This window comes from Cherax quadricarinatus, chromosome 87 (assembly GCF_038502225.1).
Source record: "Cherax quadricarinatus isolate ZL_2023a chromosome 87, ASM3850222v1, whole genome shotgun sequence".
Taxonomy (NCBI): Eukaryota; Metazoa; Arthropoda; class Malacostraca; order Decapoda; family Parastacidae; genus Cherax; species Cherax quadricarinatus.
The window spans coordinates 13981059-13996030 of NC_091378.1; the positions used below are offsets into that span (position 1 = coordinate 13981059).

At 40.0% G+C, this 14972-nt stretch overlaps 1 protein-coding gene across 2 annotated transcripts in view; it reads right to left on the reverse strand.

Moving 5' to 3' along the window:
* LOC138855263 (uncharacterized) overlaps positions 1 to 14972 on the reverse strand; it is a 68845-nt gene that overhangs the window by 10949 nt on the left and 42924 nt on the right. Inside the window, exon 3 of one of the 2 annotated variants that reach the window (XM_070103758.1) lies at positions 830 to 5507. The exons of the other annotated variant lie outside the window; for it this stretch is intronic. Coding sequence (XP_069959859.1) covers positions 3329 to 4390 — 1062 coding nt within the window. The 5' untranslated portion in view covers positions 4391 to 5507 and the 3' untranslated portion in view covers positions 830 to 3328. Of the gene's footprint in view, positions 1 to 829; positions 5508 to 14972 lie in introns of those variants that run through there. 2 annotated transcript variants of the gene reach the window in all.

Here is a 14972-nt window from a genome sequence, read left to right on the forward strand (position 1 = left end):
GTAGGGGGTGTTAGTGATTGTGATGGTGGTAGTGATGGTGGTAGAGGGTGATAGTAATGGTGGTAGAGGGTGGTAGTAATGGTGGTAGAGGGTGGTAGTAATGGTGGTAGTGATGGTGGTAGAGGGTGGTAGTGATGGAGGTAGAGGGTGGTTGTGGTTGTGATGGTGGTAGGGGGGTGGTAGTGGTTGTGATGGTGGTAGAGGGCAGTAGTGATGGTGGTAGAGGGTAGTAGTGGTCGCAATGGTGGTAGGGGGTGGTAGTGGTTGTGATGGTGGTAGAGAGCAGTAGTGATGGTAGTAGAGTGTGGTAGTGGTTGTGATGGTGGTAGAGGGTGGCAGTGATGGTGGTAGAGGGTGGTAGTGATGGTGGTAGAGGGTGGTAGTGATGGTAGTAGAGGGTGGTAGTGATGGTAGTAGAGGGTGGTAGTGATGGTGGTAGAGGGTGGTAGTGATGGTGGTAGAGGGTGGTAGTGATGGTGGTAGAGGGTGGGAGTGATGGTGGTAGAGGGTGGAAGTGATGGTGGTAGTGATGGAGATTCGTGCAATGTGGAGTAGGATGGAAAGATTTGCGGCATTAAAAAACAAAGAAGGGAAGTGACCCCGGATAAGGACTTGGTACCTAGAGTCCTTATGGAAGGGGATTCCCCTTCCAAACAATAACCTCTCTTCCCTCTCCCCTCCTCCCTGTCTTCCCTCTCCCCTCCTCCCTGTCTTCCCTCTCTCCTCCTCCCTGTCTTCCCTCTCTCCTCCTCCCTGTCTTCCCTCTCCCCTCCTCCCTGTCTTCCCTCTCCCCTCCTCCCTGTCTTCCCTCTCCCATCCTCCCTGTCTTCCCTATCTCCTCCTCCCTGTCTGCCATCCACCAACAACAGCCTTCAATAAAGGTAAGTGTCATGTTGAATGTTCATTCTTTTGTGCATGTAAATCTATCTTTAAGGTAAAAATTTTTTTTTTTTGTTAATACTTCTGGGTGTCTGGAATGGATTAATTGGATTTATATTATTTCTTAGGGGAAAAATAATGGCAAATCGTCAATTTTGCCATTAGTCACACTCTCTGGAATGGATTAATTATGGAAAATGAGGGTCCGCTGTACTACTTTGGTGTTAAGATTAGAGGGACACTCTTAGTGATTTTAATGTGTACCTGCACACCAGCACAGTAAGTATATTTAGGTATAGGTACACAAGTATTATTATCAGAGTACATGTAAAAATGTAATAACTTTAACCCTTTCAGGGTTTCGGCCGTACTAGCACGGCTTACGCACCAGGGTTTTTGATATACTAGTACGCATAAATTCTAGTGCCCTCAAATCTAGCAAGAGGAAGCTGGTAGGCCTACATATGAAAGAATGGGTCTATGTGGCCAGCGTGCACAGTATAAAAAAAAATCCTGCAGCACACTGTGCGCAATGAGAAAAAAAAACTTTGACCGTGTTTTTGGATTAAAACAGCGACTTCGCACTGTATTTTCGTATGGTATTCATTGTTGTATTCTAGTTTTCCTGGTCTCATTTTATAGAATGGAAGACATATTACAGAAATTGAGATGATTTTGACTGGTTTTACAAAGAAAAGTACCTTGAAATTGAGCTCAAAGTAGCAGAAATGTTCGATTTTTACTAAAGTTCAAAAGTAAATAAATCATGCCAAGCATCCAATACACATCAACTGGTGAGTCTAATATTCTTTCACAAGTGCGCCGATATTATTTATACCATTTCTACACTAATGCAGTAGTCTGCATAACAGTAAATCTTCTATTTTTTAGTGAGAATAAAAATTCAAAATGGAAAGCAAAAGAATGTAAGAGGGGCATGGGGACGTGACTAATGAACAGAGGAAATGTTATTTTAGTGCCAGGAATGTCTTTTTTGTTTATTCTGGACCCTATTCGGAAATTGGCATCTTTTGAAATTTGTGTGAAATTGGAAAAATTGCTAAATTCTGACCACTTTATTAGATAGTTGAAATCGGTAAATGGGTGGTTTCTTGTACTCATTCGATAGAAAAAATGGAGTTCTAGCGAAATAGTTATGATTTTTGTCGACAAGTACACTGGAATTGGCCGAAAATTGGGATCAAAGTGGGCGAAATCGCCAATGCGTAAACATCGTCGAGACCGCTAACTTCGCGAGAGCATAATTCCGTAAGTTTTCCATCAAATTTCATACTTTTGGTGTCATTATGATTGGGAAAAGATTCTCTATCTTTTCATAAGAAAAAATAATTTTTTTTTTTAAATTTGGCTCACCCTGAGAACAAGTCTCTGAGAGAGCCTGTCGACCTGAACGGGTTAAACCAATTGAACTTTTGGAAGGTTTCCAGACATAATAGAGAGATGTGCTCATGGAGAATGTAAACAAACCGGGTGGGGTGCGCCATATTAGAAAGACGGGTTGCCGTATAGCGAGTTGTCATCATAATTTTAAATTGCCATATTAGCAGAATGCCATAAGGCAAAACGCCGTAAAGTGGGGCCTACTGTATATAATTAATCAAATGCCTGTAAAGTATTTCAGTACATTAAACCACAATGGTAATAGCAGCAGTGGTATGCCCTCTGTACATAAAAAAATGCAAACTAGAAAAAGTCTAAAAGGCAAGCAATTTGAAGGAAAAGCAAAGGAAGATGAAAATGTGACATGCTAAAAAAAAAGTTACATAAAATCACAAAGTACTTATTACAGGAGGCCCTCCACATTCACAAGGGTTAGGGGATCAAGAACTGCGCGAATCTTGAAAATTCATGAATGTTTGGTGTGCAAATATGATGTAAGGAAATATAATAATACAGTGGAGCCCCGGTTTACGATCAGCTCCCAATACGACCAATTATGTAAGTGTATTTATGTAAGTGCGTTTGTATGTGTATGTTTGGGGGTCTGAAATGGACTAATCTAATTCACAATATTCCTTATGGGAACAAATTCGGTCAGTACTGGCACCTGAACATACTTCTGGAATGAAATAATATCGTAAACTGGGGGTCCACTATACTGTACTGTAGTATTCATAAATGTTTTGATGCACAAATATATTGTAGGGAAATATAATAATAGCATTTACTTAGCCTAACATTACTCCTTCCTTAACCTACTGAACCACAATCATAAAACACATGAAAACATCATAAAGTATTGTACATACATGTTATGGTTTAATAACAAATAATGAACAAAACACTCACCACTCGTAAGGTTAGGCAGACGAACTCTGACAACTTGTGATGATGACAATGATGATGGTGATGATAGTTAGCCATGCAGTTACTGATGACAGTTGAATGGAGGTGATTAAATGGAGTGTAACTGCATGGCATGATGAGTCTAGTGTGTGGATTCTAACTCTTCACTGCCAGCGTCACTGCCAACATTGCTAGAGTCAGAGTTAGCAACGGAATCAGATTCTGCCACGAGTTGAGGTTCAGGTGAGGCAGTAGGGGTAGTGGCAGGAGTAGCAACAGGCTTCCTTGTGAAGAACATTGTGATGGGCAACTGAGACTGTTTCCTCTTCATATCTACAAACAGAGTTTTGTAGGGAATTATGCTCCTATCAATGTCACTCATCACCTTCAAAGCCCTCAACATTGATGGATCTATGTCGTAAAAAAATTGTTTGAGCTGTGCTGTCATTCTCATCACTTGCCCTAGTTTTTCAAGGGTGAGGGCTTGAGGTTGACTGGCCTCAGCAACACTCTCCTCTTCTTCATCCTCACTCTCTGCCTGCACAATCTCCAACAATTCTTCATCATTTAGGCCCAGTGTATGTTCTTCAACCAGTTCTCTCACCTCACCCTCCTGCCTGTATCTCTTCTCATCGATGATATTTTTTGAAGTGCCAGGGAATGCAGCTGTCGAAATGTGATCTGCCAAACCTGATTCTCCACTCATTTTCAGTTTGTGCAGGGAAAACCGTCTCTTAAATTTATCAAACCATCCTTTACTTGCTAGGAAGTCAGGATGGGTGATGGTAGGACGTCCTGGTTCTGCACTGGTGCTAGCCTCATCACTAGCCAACATATCATACAAAGTCTTTCCCTTTGAACGAATCACTTTGCTGTTAATGGGATTTCCTTTTCTATTTTGGTCTGAAATCCAAACAAATAATGCTGATTCCATCTTACACATCGCACTGTTTCTTACTTGTGACACTTGCTTGGCTGAGGGAGGAGCAGTAGATGCTAGGGCCGCTCTTATCTTCACCTCATTTTTCTTGATAGAGCGCACTGTGCTTTCGTTTACATCAAATAATTTTCCAATGGCAGAATTGCTCAAATAACCTGCCTTACACTTGTCTAGCAATTTCACTTTATCCTCCAGATTCATGACTTTCTTTGAGCGCTTAGGGGTTGGCTCATCAATAGCAGTTGCTGCTCGTTTGGGGGCCATACTTGCACCACCACACAAACACAAGTGTATGGTAGGACACGAACAGTAATTGGTCACAACCAACGTGAACAGTAACTGGACAATGACTCAGTGAGTGGCGGACTGGTTGGGGGGGTTGAGGGAGTAAGAGGGAGGGTAGTAGGGTCGTGGCGGGAAGCGTTTTCCCGTACTTTTTTTCTGCACTTGTTTGGTAAATATGATTGGGTGGCTGAGCATTCACGAATGTTTGAAGCTCATGAAAGTGGAGGGCTAGCTGTATAATTTAAATATAACGTACATTCTATAATTCTGTGTTTGTCTGTTTTTATATGTATAATCTATATTTTTTCGACACTAATGATATGATCTCTTCTATGAGCTCTTAAGGTATTATTTATCTATTCTAGCACCAATGTGGTTATCTTGGATAGCAAATCACATATTTTACATAGATTTGCTCTAACAAAAGTTTGCTTTAATTTATTTAACAAATGTGTGACTCAATTTAGATAATTTTTAACATTACACTTTCTCGCTTGGGAGAAACTGGACTGAAGCTGTTATCTATTCTGACCAGTCTGTGTAGATTAACTTATGATGTATAACCACTGGTAGTACATGTGAGAAGTTATTGGTACAATGTTGGTATACTGTGTCCAGATGTAACAGCTGGTAGTATGTACATGTGAGAGGTTACTGATGCATCACTGGTGGTCTTTGACCTGATAAAAATTTAGATTACATTTCACCAATTCCAAAATAACATTGAATGATTAAACATTTAAAGTCGGCATTAAAGTTTTAAAAGAAGTCAATAACAAAAATTTAATGAGTACATTTTCTTACAAATCAGGTGAACAATAATTTGACAAATGTGAAATAAGCATTGTTTCAGATGAAACAATGATGCTCAAAAATTTTTCAGATGCAGCAGAGGTACATGATGTTGAGGGTGTACAGGTGGCAGGTAAGCTTCATAATACTACTAGGTATTAACACTCGGTATGTAGTAATTCTGATAATGTAGTGTGCATCATCCCTACACACTGCTGAAACTATATATCTGCACTACTTCTGCCACTTAAATCAGCTTTTATTTCACTGATTGCTGATATAATTCTTTCAGAATAATGATGAGCTGCAAAACAAAAGAACCAAAGATTACCATAAGATTTACTTATTTTCATTATTACACACTCGAGTCCTGAGATCACAGCTCATGTTTTCAATATTATGTGATTTAAATTTAATTTTCAGTTCTAATAATAGTATAATATTACCATGGTACACTACAGAGGACACTCTCGATTACCTAAAATCTTATCTTAGCAAAAGAACCCAGTATGTATACACAAATGGAGCCAGCTCCACTACACAACCTATTCTTGTTGGAGTCCCACAGGGAAGTGTCCTTGGCCAATTTCTCTTTTTCATTTACATTAATGACCTACCAAATGCATCTAATCTCCTTAAACCCATGTTAGTTGATGATGTATGTGCATCACCCATTTTTTTAGTTCACTACACTTTCCCCTACACTTCATACATGACTGCAGGAAACGTGTGACACCTATCCTCAACAAGATCAACACCAATGAAGTTGAAGAAAGGCCTCCAAGTTACATCGTTTTACAAGTCAGCAACGTAGCTACTAACGTTTCAAAAATGTTTGACAGAAAACTGGCTAAAATATCTACCAGCTCATCAACTACTATTAGGTACCTGATACAAAAACCCAAGCATGATTCTGGCACAATTTACACTATACCATGTGGGGGTGTGAGACAAAGTATATGTGGGGGAAACAGCCAGATCTCTTGACATTAGGATCACCGAACACAAAAATGCCTGCAGAAATGATGACTGTAAAAATGCGTGTGTTCAACATAGGGACAATGTTGGACACCTCATGAAATTCAGTGAGGCTAAACTAATGATTAAAGACGACAACTTAAGATGGAGAAAATGCATAGAAACTGTCCTAACTGCTGTTAGTAACACTATAAAGCAAGAGTCCGGTAGTTACAGTATCTCAAAATTGCTAATCAACACGATATTACCCATTCTGGAAACTGCTGTAACATGATATCAACAGATCCCTCTGTAGCCATCTGTCTCACCACCTTAGTTCCACTACTACTACTACCACCACTACCTCTACCCATATGACACTTCGCCTGCCTCCTTCCACTATATATATATATATATATATATATATATATATATATATATATATATATATATATATATATATATATATATATATATATATATATATATATATATACATATACAGGAGGGCCCCGCTTTACGGGGTTTCACTTTACGGCATTCCGCTAATACGGTCATTTCAAATTATGACCAAAACTCGCTATACGGCTCCCCCCACCTGACTTTCTAATACGGTCACCGCGCCCCACCCTGTTTGTTTACATTCTTCATGAGCTCAGTAAGCACTAAGTCTCTCCATTTTGTCTAGAAACTCCAAAATTTCAAATGTTTTTAAAAGTTATTTCATATTTTATATATACTCTGATAATTATACTTATGTATACCTGTACTTAAATAAACTTACATACTGTGCTGGCATGCAGGTACACATTAAAATCAGTAAGTGTGTCTTATGTCTCCAGACATCATATTAGTAATGATAATAATAATCATCGAGTCTCATTTAAATGTCGTATATTACGTTAAATACACATTTTCATTAATCCATCTATGATATTTTTTCAAAATTATATAATAAACACGATACATAACATAAAAAGATGATAAATACACTGTGGAAAATATTTTAATTTTCCGAAACTATAGTGCCTAATAGGTGTTTAATGTGTCTATATGGGTCAAAAATGTATTTGAAAATAGAGTAGAACCAAGAGTTCCCTTTGCGCATGCGCGGATGTGCGGGGGGTTTGGGGCGACTCGGGCCATGAGGAGGCGGATTGTTTTGAATGTGGTGAGGAGGCTGGGAAAGCATGGAACCACGAAATTGGCATTCACGGCGGCCTAAGGATTAATATAGGCCTCATTTCGTAGTAGGAAGTGTTGTAACTGTTCCTGGTGGAGAGTGAGGGAACGTGATTTATGGGACCACCATAATAAAGTGGTAAAATGAGTGAATAAGGGTAGGACTGGGTGACTGGCGCGTCACTATGGACTGTGTCCTGGGGAAAATTACCCTTGGTTTAATCATCACTCATCGGTCTCAGATCTTAATGGAGTGATCTCTAATGTGTATAATAATTATGAGAGGTTAAATCGTCTTGTGAATGGTAATGTAATCAGTGATAATAACATTGAGTTAAGAGAATGCGGGATGTGAAATAGATCGCCCTGCTCCGAGTGAATGTGTGATTCGTACCAAGGATAATGAAGTTTTACGGAATCACAACTTCTAAACCGGGACAAACCGACGGATACCTCGTCCTGCTGGAATGAGAACCATGTCGGTGTAGCAGGACATCAAAATGAGTTGGTGAATGGAGGAAATAAGGAGTATCAATCACCCACAGTTAAGTAACCCTTCTAGTTATAACAGACTCATGCTGGCCAGTTAGGTTATGTTGTAATTGGATAGGTTATGAGTGATCCAGCTACATCAAGTGACCACCAGAGAACATCTGGTAAGTGGTGGGATTATGTACAAATGTTTTTCCTTGATGGATGTATCCATGTGTATCCTACCCCCCCCCCCCCCTTCATTCAGCTAAACTAATATAATCTATACAGTCCACAATTAATTAGTAGCACCGTACTTGTGGGTGCTATCCAATCCATACTGGTCTCGGATAGATATGGATAAGATTGTGAGGTCGAAGGAACCACTTGCCGCGACCAGGGGTGGTTAAGTTTTCTCACATGTCTACACGGGGTGACTACGGTAAACAATATGGTTGTCTCCCAATGAGATTACTGGTATGTATATAATGTTGAGGTACATACAGGTAAGCACCCTAGAAAATTTTCCACATACACCCCAGAATAGAATAAATAAACATAAATATAAGATGTGGTAGCAGACGACTTGCACAAGTGACGCCATATTAGAAATAATAATAATAATCACCGAGTCTCATTAAATGTTGTATATTACGTTAATATACACATTTTCATTAATCCATCCATGATATTTTTTTCAAACTTATATAATAAACACGATACATAACATAAAAAGATGATAAATACACCCTACAATAGAATAAATAAACATAAATATGAGATGTGGTAGTCAGATAACTTGCACAAGTGATGCCAAGAATAACATTTTCTCTAATCTAACATAAGAGAAAATGTGTTACTGGGGGTAACTGTAGAAAATTATTCCTTTCGTATGTATGTAAGTTTATTCAGGTATACACAAATACAGTTACATAGATTATCATACATAACCCAAAAAAGTCAGAGTGACTTATTTCCATTGCCTTCACTCAGAGCATCATTTCTTCTCAAAATGATGTTACATGAGAATGGGAGTGTTCTTTATTTATTCTACCGTATCAATGTAGAGACAACCTGTACACAATGTAACTTGTACACAAACCAGACATGTACACTTCGTTTACAAAACTTACCTTCGCCTGGTTTGTTTACATAACTCTGCACCTGTCCTCTCTCATGCACTCATTCTTTCTCTCTCTCATTTATTCGTTTTATCTCATTTACTTACTCCTGACCCTACATTAAGACTACAAATATTTTAAGGTAAGTAATGAGTGAACTGTATATACATTTTATTGCTCTGGGATGCTTAAATGTAATAGAATATTATGTGTAGGTGGGTTGGCCTGGTATGGTAGCCCGGCTGACTACCATACATACCACACTTGATTTTTTACAATAAATACTACTCATCTCACCCTATATTTTAAGGTAAGTAATGAGTGAACTGTATATACATTTTATCGCTCTGGGATGCTTAAATATCATAGAATTGTATGTGTGGGTGGGGTGGCCTGGTATGGTAGCCTGGCTGGCTACCATACATACCACACTTGATTTCTTACAACAAATACTACTTGTCTCACCCTAGATTAAGACTATAAATATTTTAAGGTAAGTAATGAGTGCACTATGTGTGTATTGTACTTTTTTATTGTTTTTTGATGCCTGGTTCTATTGCTAACTTAATATATGTTAGTGTAAACTTGTTATCTAGTGTTTGTATGCATTTTTAAGTGGAAAAAAAGGGTGTTCCACTTTACGGCGGTTTCCGCTTTACGGCGGTAGCCTGGAACCTAACCAGCCATATAAGTGGGGCCTTCCTGTATATATAAATATACTTCTACTTACACTTAGGTCACACTACACATACATGTACACGTTTATTTATACACACTCATCGGAGTTTTCTTTGATTTTATCTTAATAGTTCTTGGTCTTATTACTTTTCCTTTTATATCCATGGGGAAGTGGAATAAGAATCTTTCCTCCGTAAGCCATGCGTGTTGTAAAAGTCAACTAAAATGCCGGGAACAATGGGCTAGTAACCCCTTTTCCTGTAAAGATTACTAAAAAGAATAAGAAGAAGAAAATTGTCAAAGTGGGAAGTCTGAATGTGCGTGGATGTTGTGCAAATGATAAGAAAGATGATTGTGGATGTTATGAATGAGAAGAAACTGGATGTCCTGGCTTTAAGTGAAACAAAGCTGAAGGGGGTGGGAGAGTTTCAATGGAGAGGAATAAATGGGATTAGGTCAGGGGTTTCAAATAGAGTTAGAGCTAAAGAAGGAGTTGCAATAATGTTGAAGGATAAGCTATGGCAGTAAAAGAGGGACTACAAATGTATAAATTCAAGGATTATGTGGAGTAAAATAAAGATTGGATGTGAAAAGTGGGTTATAATAAGCATGTATGCACCTGGAGAAGAGAGAAGTGTAGAGGAGAGGGAGAGATTCTGGGAAATGTTGAGTGAATGCGTGGGGAGTTTTGAATCAAGTGTGAGAGTAATGGTGGTTGGGGATTTCAATGCTAAAGTGGATAAAAATGTTACAGAGGGAGTAGTAGGTAAATTTGGGATGCCAGGGGTAAATGTAAATGGGGAGCCTTGAATTGAGCTATGTTTTTTTTTTTTTTATTATCACACTGGCCGATTCCCACCAAGGCAGGGTGGCCCGAAAAAGAAAAACTTTCACCATCATTCACTCCATTCATTGAGCTATGTGTAGAAAGAAATTTGGTAATAAGTAATACATATTTTATGAAAAAGGGGATAAATAAATATACAAGGTATGATGTAGCACGTAATGAAAGTAGCTTGTTAGATTATGTATTAGTGGATAAAAGGTTGATGGGTAGGCTCCAGGATGTACATGTTTATAGAGGGGCAACTGATATATCGGATCATTATTTAGTTGTAGCTACAGTTAGAGTAAGAGGTAGATGGGAAAAAGAGGAAGGTGGCAACAACAAGTAAGAGGGAGGTGAAAGTGTATAAACTAAGGGAGGAGGAAGTTCGGGCGAGCTATAAGCGACTATTGGCAGAAAGGTGGGCTAGTGCAAAGATGAGTAGTGAAGGGGGGGTTGAAGAGGGTTGGAATAGTTTTAAAAATGCAGTATTAGAATGTGGGGCAGAAGTTTGTGGTTATAGGAGGGTGGGGGCAGGAGGAAAGAGGAGTGATTGGTGGAATGATGAAGTAAAGGGTGTGATAAGAGAGAAAAAGGTAGCTTACGAGAGGTTTTTACAAAGCAGAAGTGTTATAAGAAGAGCAGAGTATATGGAGAGTAAAAGAAAGGTGAAGAGAGTGGTGAGAGAGTGCAAAAGGAGAACAGATGAAAGAGTGGGAGAGGCACTGTCAAGAGATTTTAATGAAAATAAGAAAAAATTTTGGAGTGAGTTAAACAAGTTAAGAAAGCCTAGGGAAAGTATGGATTTGTCAGTTAAAAACAGAGTAGGGGAGTTAGTAGATGGGGAGAGGGAGGTATTAGGTAGATGGCAAGAATATTTTGAGGAACTTTTAAATGTTGAGGAAGAAAGGGAGGTGGTAATTTCATGCACTGGCCAGGGAGGTATACCATCTTTTAGGAGTGAAGAAGAGCAGAATGTAAGTGTGGTGGAGGTACGTGAGGCATTACGTAGAATGAAAGGGGGTAAAGCAGCTGGAACTGATGGGATCATGACAGAAATGTTAAAAGCAGGGGGGGATATAGTGTTGGAGTGGTTGGTACTTTTGTTTAATAAATGTATGAAAGAGGGGAAGGTACCTAGGGATTGGCAGAGAGCATGTATAGTCCCTTTATATAAAGGGAAAGGGGACAAAAGAAATTGTAAAAATTATAGAGGAATAAGTTTACTGAGTATACCAGGAAAAGTATACGGTAGGGTTATAATTGAAAGAATTAGAGGTAAGACAGAATGTAGGATTGCGGATGAGCAGGGAGGCTTCAGAGTGGGTAGGGGATGTGTAGATCAAGTGTTTACATTGAAGCATATATGTGAACAGTATTTAGATAAAGGTAGGGAAGTTTTTATTGCATTTATGGATTTAGAAAAGGCATATGATAGAGTGGATAGAGGAGCAATGTGGCAGATGTTGCAAGTACAGTGGACCCCCACATAGCGACTTTAATCCGTGCAAGTGGGCTGATTGTTATGCGAAATGTTCGGTATGCGAATGAATTTTCCCCCTAAGAAATAATGGAAATCAAATTAATCCGTGCAAGACACCCAAAAGTATGAAAAAAAATTTTTTAACACATGAAATATACATTTTCCTACACACAAAGAGAAGGATACATGCACAATAGTAGAGTAGTACATGCACAATATATATTGTGCATGTACTACTCTACTAAATGAAGAATAAATGACACTTACCTTTATTGAAGATGCAGCAATGACTGATGAGACACTGTGTCCTGAGAGTGCCTTTTCCTCCTGAGTACTGTAGGTCCTGTTTGGTATTTTCTTCCAGAACAGGCCTTATCACACTGTGTATGCCACTACGATTCTTAAATCTCTCAAACCAACCTTTGCTGGCTTTAAATTCACCAATATGAGCACTAGTTCCAGACATTTTTCCCTGTTCACCTGGGTGTTAGTCGACTGGTGTGGGTTGCATCCTGGGAGACAAGATTAAGGACCCCAATGGAAATAAGTTAGACAGTCTTCGATGAGACTGACTTTTTTGGGTTATCCTGGGTGGCAAATCCTCTGGGGTTAATTGTTTCTTGGTATTCTCAATAAGCCACACCAACAACGGTGCTACAGCAGCAGCAGCAGCTGACGGTGGTACAGCAGCAACAGACGATGCTACAGCAGCAACAGACGATGCTACAGCAGCAGCAGACGATGCTACAGCAGCAACAGACGATGCTACAGCAGCAGCAGACGATGCTACAGCAGCAGCAGACGATGCTACAGCAGCAGCAGACGATGCTACAGCAGCAGCAGACGATGCTACAGCAGCAGCAGACGATGCTACAGCAGCAGCAGACGATGCTACAGCAGCAGCAGACGATGCTACAGCAGCAGCAGACGATGCTACAGCAGCAGCAGACGATGCTACAGCAGCAGCAGACGGTACTACAGCAGCAGCAGCAGCAGACGGTACTACAGCAGCAGCAGCAGCTGACGGTGGTACAACAGCAGCAGCAGCTGACAGTGCAGCAGCAGCTGACGGTGGTACAGCAGCAGCAGCAGCTGTACCACCAATAGTAGCGATGGTTGATTGGGGTTTATTATACAACCTGGCCAGCTCGGAGACACGCACTCCACTTTCATACTTATCAATGATCTTTTTCTTCATCTCTATAGTAATTCTCACCCTTATTGCTGTAGGGTTGGCACTAGAAGCTTTCTTGGGGCCCATGGTCACTTATTTTCCAGAAAAAATCACCAAAAACACTGTAATAATACAAAATGTTCCGATTGTATGCTTGGATGTTACCGCGGAGGCTGGCTGGTAAACAATGCCACCGGCGGAACATGTGAGCGTGGCTCAGGCCGCACATTGGACGCGTCTCGGACGAAGAGCGGTGAGCGGGTTTTTGGGCGGTATGCAAGGCAAAATTTTTGCGAAAAAAGCGAGCGGTATGCGGATTGTACGGTATGCTATGCGTGCGGTATGCGGGGGTCCACTGTATATGGAATAGGTGGTAAGTTACTAAATGCTGTCAAGAGCTTTTATGAGGACAGTGAGGCTCAGGTTAGGGTGTGTAGAAGAGAGGGAGAATACTTCCCGGTAAAAGTAGGTCTTAGACAGGGATGTGTAATGTCACCATGGTTGTTTAATATATTTATAGATGGGGTTGTAAAAGAAGTAAATGCTAGGGTGTTTGGGAGAGGGGTGGGATTAAATTATGGGGAATCAAATTCAAAATGGGAATTGACACAGTTACTTTTTGCTGATGATACTGTGCTTATGGGAGATTCTAAAGAAAAATTGCAAAGGTTAGTGGATGAGTTTGAGAATGTGTGTAAAGGTAGAAAGTTGAAAGTGAACATAGAAAAGAGTAAGGTGATGAGGGTATCAAATGATTTAGATAAAGAAAAATTGGATATCAAATTGGGGAGGAGGAGTATGGAAGAAGTGAATGTTTTCAGATACTTGGGAGTTGACGTGTCGGTGGATGGATTTATGAAGGATGAGGTTAATCATAGAATTGATGAGGGAAAAAAGGTGAGTGGTGCGTTGAGGTATATGTGGAGTCAAAAAACGTTATCTATGGAGGCAAAGAAGGGAATGTATGAGAGTATAGTAGTACCAACACTCTTACATGGATGTGAAGCTTGGGTGGTAAATGCAGCAGCGAGGAGACGGTTGGAGGCAGTGGAGATGTCCTGTCTAAGGGCAATGTGTGGTGTAAATATTATGCAGAAAATTCGGAGTGTGGAAATTAGGAGAAGGTGTGGAGTTAATAAAAGCATTAGTCAGAGGGCAGAAGAGGGGTTGTTGAGGTGGTTTGGTCATTTAGAGAGAATGGATCAAAGTAGAATGACATGGAAAACATATAAATCTATAGGGGAAGGAAGGAGGGGTAGGGGTCGTCCTCGAAAGGGTTGGAAAGAGGAGGTAAAGGAGGTTTTGTGGGCTAGGGGCTTGGACTTCCAGCAAGCGTGCATGAGCACGTTAGATAGGAGTGAATGGAGGCGAATGATACTTGGGACCTGACGATCTGTTGGAGTGTGAGCAGGGTAATATTTAGTGAAGGGATTCAGGGAAACCGGTTATGTTCATATAGTCGGACTTGAGTCCTGGAAATGGGAAGTACAATGCCTGCACTTTAAAGGAGGGGTTTGGGATATTGGCAGTTTGGAGGGATATGTTGTGTATCTTTATATGTATATGCTTCTAAGCTGTTGTATTCTGAGCACCTCTGCAAAAGCAGTGATAATGTGTGAGTGTGGTGAAAGTGTTGAATGATGATGAAAGTATTTTCTTTTTGGGGATTTTCTTTCTTTTTTGGGTCAACCTGCCTTGGTGGGAGACGGCCGACTTGTTGAAAAAAAAAAAAAATATATATATATACACTGGACCCCCGCATAACGATCACCTCCGAATGCGACCAATCATGTAAGTGTATTTATGTAAGTGCGTTTGTACGTGTATGTTTGGGGGTCTGAAATGGACTAATCTACTTCACAATATTCCTTATGGGA